Below are 6275 nucleotides of genomic sequence, written 5' to 3' on the forward strand. Positions count from 1 at the left end.
AAACATAAATCTATCCATTCATCTACTATTTATATTTTTCAAATGTGCAGTGACTGTAAGAGGTAGACAGGTGTTTAGCCTAACACAGTGCTAACACACATTGACAGAATCATACACTCATATTTATACATACGTCCAATTTAGATGAACCTCATGCCTTTGGAAATGTACGCAACACAGACTTTTTTTCTGTAATTCAACTCTTTTATTGACATTTCTTGTATTATACCAGTAATTATGTAACAAACTGTTGTATTTCATGGGGTAATGCTGCTTTTTGTTGAGTTTAGCTCTACGTCACAGAAAGCAGGATTAGTGCTGCCAGTTCTCTCCCCTCTGTCTCTGGTCAGGTCAAGCTTTCCTGTTCGTCTCATGACCTCAAAAAAAGAAAAGAGCACAGAGCAGAAAGTCAGCAGCTGTTAACGGTTGATAGCATGTGATAGTGTTTCACTGCTGTAGCACTTACTCTATCTTTACACCACCTGAACAGGTGATAAAGTGTTGTGTCTTCTTTCATTAATGTAAGCTTTGATTCCACCTTCAGCTTCCAGCCTCCTGAAATGCACATTAAGAACACACAGGAGCACATAAAAAACTACTTTATTATATAAATTATGCAACAAAATATATGTTATTTACCTGTAAACAGGCTGACTAACAGGCCCACACTGATAGCTATGATGGTTCCAATAGGACTGAAGTAAAGGTAGGACAGAGAGTACCAGTTATCTGCCAGCATAGGCCTGGAGGTGGAAGAAAATAGTGCAGAAGGAGTGATATCTTGCACTTACATCTTACTATCACAATGTTCTTAGGCAGGCATTACCCTTAGCTCAACTGCGGACACTAAATATGGCAAATAATATCCAACCAATAATCAATCACAGCCAGTTACACACTTACTTGCCATCAGTGCTGTGTACCGGGGCTGTGCTGATGGAAGCTGGCTGTGTTGGTAGAGCAGTGGAGGTCCAGTTGAGGCTGTCTGTTGTAGTGAAGTTACAGCCCTCAGTGGTCAGTGACAGAGGTCGGCTCATCTCGGGGGGTGGGGGGTATATCTGGGCTCCGATGCCCACCCACAGAGCCACTACCAACCCCGACACGAGACCTGACAATGCTCCCTAGGAGACATTTTATTCACAGGAAATACTCAAATGTCCTTTTCGAAGAAGCAGGTATAAATGGAAATTTATAAGGTAAATTATTATCCCTGGATTAATGTTCCTTTTTAATATTAGCTTGCATAACTGGAATCACAATAACAACAAAAAAACTACAGTTAAATGAGGACCGGCTTACTTTGGAGTTGACATATGGACAGAGGATACCCAACGTAAACACACCAAGTAAAGGACCTCCAGTGATCCCAAATATACTGATGACTGCCTGTATAAAGAAGCACATTAAGATGCAGGTTTCATTCCTATAATAAATCATAAAACCCCCAGACGGAGTCTGACTTTTATAAGACCTACCAAACAGATTCACTCTACCTGCAAGATGCCTCCCAGGAGTGAAGCCAATCCAGCCATTCCAATGCATAAAACCCCATATATGAGACCTGCAAATAACATGAGGGAAGATAGGGGATTTAATCCTCAATAACCACCTAATGGACGACTCATTCAACTCAAATACAGTACATGTACAGGACAATCCACTCACTCAGTCCTTTTGCGATCCAGGACAGATGTCTCTCAGATATGTTAGTGTACGGTTTGATCAGGTCCTCCACTGTCACTGCAGACAGTGCGTTGATGCTGGATGACACTGTGCTGAGGTTAATATAGCATCAAAATCACACCCACTTCAGTGAAAGAAAAACAATCGCACAAATACCTTACATATACGCATCCAAAAAAATCACTTTTTGACGGTAAATCTAACTTTTTAGTAACAATACATGAGTTGATATCAGAGAAATTAAATAAATTATAGGGTGAATCAGACAAGCTCTCCATGTGTGATTTGGATCTGTTGGGTGAAATGACTTTAAAGTTAAGAACTGCATTAACCTGAGAGATCCACTATATGCAGCAGCAACAAACAGTCCAGGAAGGCCAGGATAGTCTCCCAGGATGTCCATCACCAAATAGGGCATCAACTACAAAGGAAGGGTGACACTGGATAAACGTGATCAGGAGAGTTGGAGTCTCATAATGCATATACAGTATATATATATATATATATATATACATCTAGGTGAGTAAGTAAGGATCTCATCTCAGTTGGACCTTCGAGGTATCTCACACACAAGCACACAAAAAAACCAATGTTTATATGTTTAAATCCCAGTACAATCATAGTTACTCTACATTGTACCTGGTCAGGAGCAGTAACCAGCCCAGCTGTCCATGGGTCGCAGTTCTTATAGACTGAGAAGAGGCCCATTCCTGCAAACACTGAGCACAGCAAGATGGACCACAAGCCGAACAGATTGATGTACAGAGATCTGGAAAAAGGAAGAATCACACATAAAAACATGTACAAACTTTCTTTATCTCTTCCACAGTGCACTAATCCCTGTATGGTTGATGAATGAGCAGTGGTACACTTGAGGTTTATTGAGATTGTTTCCCACAGAAATATAAAAAGAATATACCAACAGACAATGAAAGGAGCCAATATGTCCAAGATTTATACCCTATGGCGTGTCTCTGTAAATGTCTCTCTGTGTAAATCAGAACTCACAGTCTGGCATGAGTGATGCTCTTGCAGGAGATGTATCTCTGAACCTGGGCCTGGTTGATCCCATAGATACTGACCCAGACAAATGTCCCGCCAATGGTTATGGTCCAAAAAGTGTGTCTTCTCAGAGGGTTTGTGTCAAAGCTAGGTGAAACAGAAAAAGAAGGCAGTTTGAATTTCAGTGAAAACGTGAAGTTAAAAGTGTTTCAATTGTTGCTAGAAATTGTTCATCAGTCCCCTAAATTCAGAGGCTTTTTCTTCAGACGGATCAATTTCCCAGGTTACGTGACATTTACGGACTTTGGAGGCTGCTAAAAATCTTTTTGTCTCATCTAAATTCATTCATTCATTCATTTATGGTGTATTTTGTGTAGACATGCAGACTTCAGATGACACAGTTTGGGGATTACATGTTTCAGCACCATGGAGAGAGACAGACAGAACAAAGGCAATGGATGTTCCAGCACCATGAACACAGCAGATTAATCTCAAAATGACTGTACTTCCTGTTCCTCTTCTGTTAAATGTTTAATCTCTTCCCGCCTTTAAATCGAGCCGTTCAGCTAAATATTCTAAAACATACTCACTCCCAAAAGTTGAGTCTCCCTCCCTGTTTTGAATCTGAAATGATGGGGAGGACTCCACCTTGAACGACCACGGACCTGATGACGACAGACAGGAAGCCTGCAAGCATGACGCCAAGCTGGTGGGGAACATTTTCATCATTTTAGGTTGCTTCTTCCTTGCTTTTTTCATCCTAGTACTTCATATAATGTTCATGGATAAAATATGAACTGCAATGCATTAATCCAAAAGATGAGCCAAGGTGTTTAGAAATTTGTTGATGACTTTTTTCATTTTTTGTTTAAGCGGAGATCACCTTCTTGCTGTGCTGGCCTACAGCTGCTGGTAAACATGGTTGTCACCAGCAACCACAAAAAGGTATGACACATCCACAGTAATCCCTGACTTGGTCAGATCTGACAGATTACATTAGTGGTTGTTTTTCCCATCCAGAGCCCTACCTGAAACACATCTGTCCACACCACCGCCTTCAGACCGCCCTGTAACAACGCAGACCACAAACAGGTGTTCTGTTTACTGTATATTATAATCCTGGAATTCAAAGAATAAGGGAAAACATCTGCCATAAAATCTGAGAAGTTTATTACATTTTAATTTTGTGCACAACCGAACTTTTTGAGTTACATACCATTGTGCAGTAAAAGGTACAGACCACGCCTGTGGAAACAACTGCACCCCACAGATCCATCCCAGTGACTGCAGAGAAAGGGGAGGGTTTCAGACACACTCAACGGAGCCAGACCCAGCAGCTTTAAGTGCCCTCGTTAAGGAATGTTTCACCACTCTGAGCGGATTCAAAACAGCATACCTTGGTTTAAAGCAAGAGCTGGGGCATAAATGACGATTCCAGTGTAGAGGATCTGTGAGGGAAATAATACAGACCCAAATGACTAAAGCTTGGAGGTCAAAGCCCTGTCATTATGTGTTGACTGGCTTCTTACTCACTGTCTGAACAATGAAGAGCACAGTTCCCAGCAGACGGGTCGCTCTGCTGAAACGCAGCTCCAAATACTTAGCAAACACAATACATAAGGTCAGTATCGGAAAGACAAATTGGACATTTTTGACAGAAGAATTCAACAAGTTATCAGACTCTATCACAAATTGACCACTGGCCCTGCTTTACACAAAAGTAATGGCTCATTTCACTCCCCCCTTACTTCAGACCTTTCGAGCAAAGCTTGATTTGACTTTTACTGTCCATGTCCACCATTGTTCATTTCCACTCCTGGACCGCTTCTATATTACCTTAACTTGCTGCCCAAAAATTACAATACTGTAATACTGAAACCAGAAAATTGACAAAGAATCCAAACAAAAATGCACTTTGTCCTTTCACTGGTAGAATTGTGTATTGTGCTTTACCACTACCTGTCCTATATCTGGGTCAGTTTCTTATGTCTTTTACATGTAAACAAATCATTTGACATATTTCATCATGACTTTGTGAATAGAACAAAATAGAACAGAAGAGAATAGCCACACAAGCGCTAATCTAAAAACCAAAGCACACTCACCTCATACGTACTGGTGATGGCCAGCCTGTAAAAGACTGGGAGAAAGATCTCAGATGTGACCACCATCGTTATGACATAGGCCAGACCATAAAATCCTATATTGGCTCCGTAGCGGTATACCTACAGATAATAATAATATAAATTAGTATGTTTTCTACGATTTTTAAAAAGTTATCTAAGAATACTTGAAAGACGCATTAGTGTGATGATGAACAACCCCTTATGACAGCTCATAAATGTATGTCTCATTGTCTCGACCATTATGCATCTGATTCACAGGAAAATCAGGGAAACTGCAATGGGAAAGTGATGCATCTAAACCCACAAAAAAAAGTTTTCTTGCACTAAAAAAATACATGCTGTCACAAAATGAGATGTTTTTTTTTAATTTGTCCCTCGGGAATATGCTGTATCTTACCTCGGCTGGGTTGGACAGCACTGTGATGGCTGACATGAAGCTGGCGGTCAGGGACAGGGAGACAGGCAGGGCAGTCAGTCTTCGACCCCCCATTAGGAAGTCCCCCGAGCTTCGCTGGCCCCTGTCCACCCAGGCGTAGTAGACCCCGACGGCAGCCGACACCAGGAGCATGACAGCAAACACCACATAGTCTGCTACCACAAAGGAGCCAGCGACCAGGGAGTGCCCTGACATTTTTGGTGGAAGTCAGACCCAAACTAGTAAAACTTTTCAGAAAGTTGTTCAAACTGCTCCATGTGTTTTGCACTCAAAGTGGAAAACCATATCATCTATGGATGAATGGAAGTCCTGAGATATCACCGTCTCACTCAACACTGAGCTGAGAGCAGGACCACAGACCGAAACCTTTTGTGTGTGTGTGTGTGTGTGTGTGTGTGTGTGTGTGTGTGTGTGTGTGTGTGTGTGTGTGTGTGTGTGTGTGTGTGTGTGTGTGTGTGAGAGAGAGAGAGAGAGAGAGAGAGAGGAGAGGGGGGGCATTCCAGGCAGGTACAGTCAACAGGTGAGGAGAATTAATTGTTCACCTGACCACAGGTTAAACATAAAAAGATTTTAGACATTTTTTGGGGGGTGATTTTATCAGAATCCTATTTTCTTGTCAGAACATTTGGTCTTTTCTACAGGTGTTTAAGGCCTTGTATGGTATTCAATTTTGATCCCATTAATCATTTTTGCTGGGTCACAGTGACATGGGACAAGCAGTAGCCTAATCAGCATTTTTGGCTGGACCTGACCCGCAGGGCGAGGACCAGCATTATAAATGCCAAACTGGATTCACTGGAGTCCCTGAGTGATCGAGTTACACCATTGGTCGGAGTGGGTGTATGATGTGAGTGTTTTGAGTGTGGTGAATTTGGCCTTCTGCGTGACTCTTCTGCAAATATGAGCTACTGTATGAGAGCTGCAATGATGATTGTGTAAACCCTGCCTGTTGGCCATTTGAAATGTGTATGGTAGGCTAATCCTGTCAGTATCCTAGCACAAAAAAACATGAATCAATCTCTCTTTCT

General features: G+C 41.8%; 1 protein-coding gene across 1 annotated transcript; it reads right to left on the minus strand.

Moving 5' to 3' along the window:
* Positions 1-257: 257 nt before the first annotated feature.
* On the minus strand, positions 258-5442 carry slc5a8 (solute carrier family 5 member 8). Its single transcript, XM_028571326.1, has 17 exons — positions 5209-5442; positions 4791-4910; positions 4219-4284; positions 4082-4133; positions 3902-3969; positions 3714-3752; positions 3276-3391; positions 2692-2832; positions 2323-2452; positions 2016-2104; positions 1666-1775; positions 1494-1561; positions 1300-1386; positions 904-1121; positions 640-743; positions 467-555; positions 258-377 (listed from the first exon to the last, which is right to left on the minus strand). Exons 1-17 carry the CDS (start codon positions 5440-5442, stop codon positions 258-260), a joined length of 1851 nt encoding a protein of 616 aa, XP_028427127.1.
* Between the last annotated feature and the right edge of the window lie 833 nt (positions 5443-6275).

This window comes from Perca flavescens, chromosome 23 (genome assembly GCF_004354835.1).
Source record: "Perca flavescens isolate YP-PL-M2 chromosome 23, PFLA_1.0, whole genome shotgun sequence".
NCBI classification, from domain to species: domain Eukaryota; kingdom Metazoa; phylum Chordata; class Actinopteri; order Perciformes; family Percidae; genus Perca; species Perca flavescens.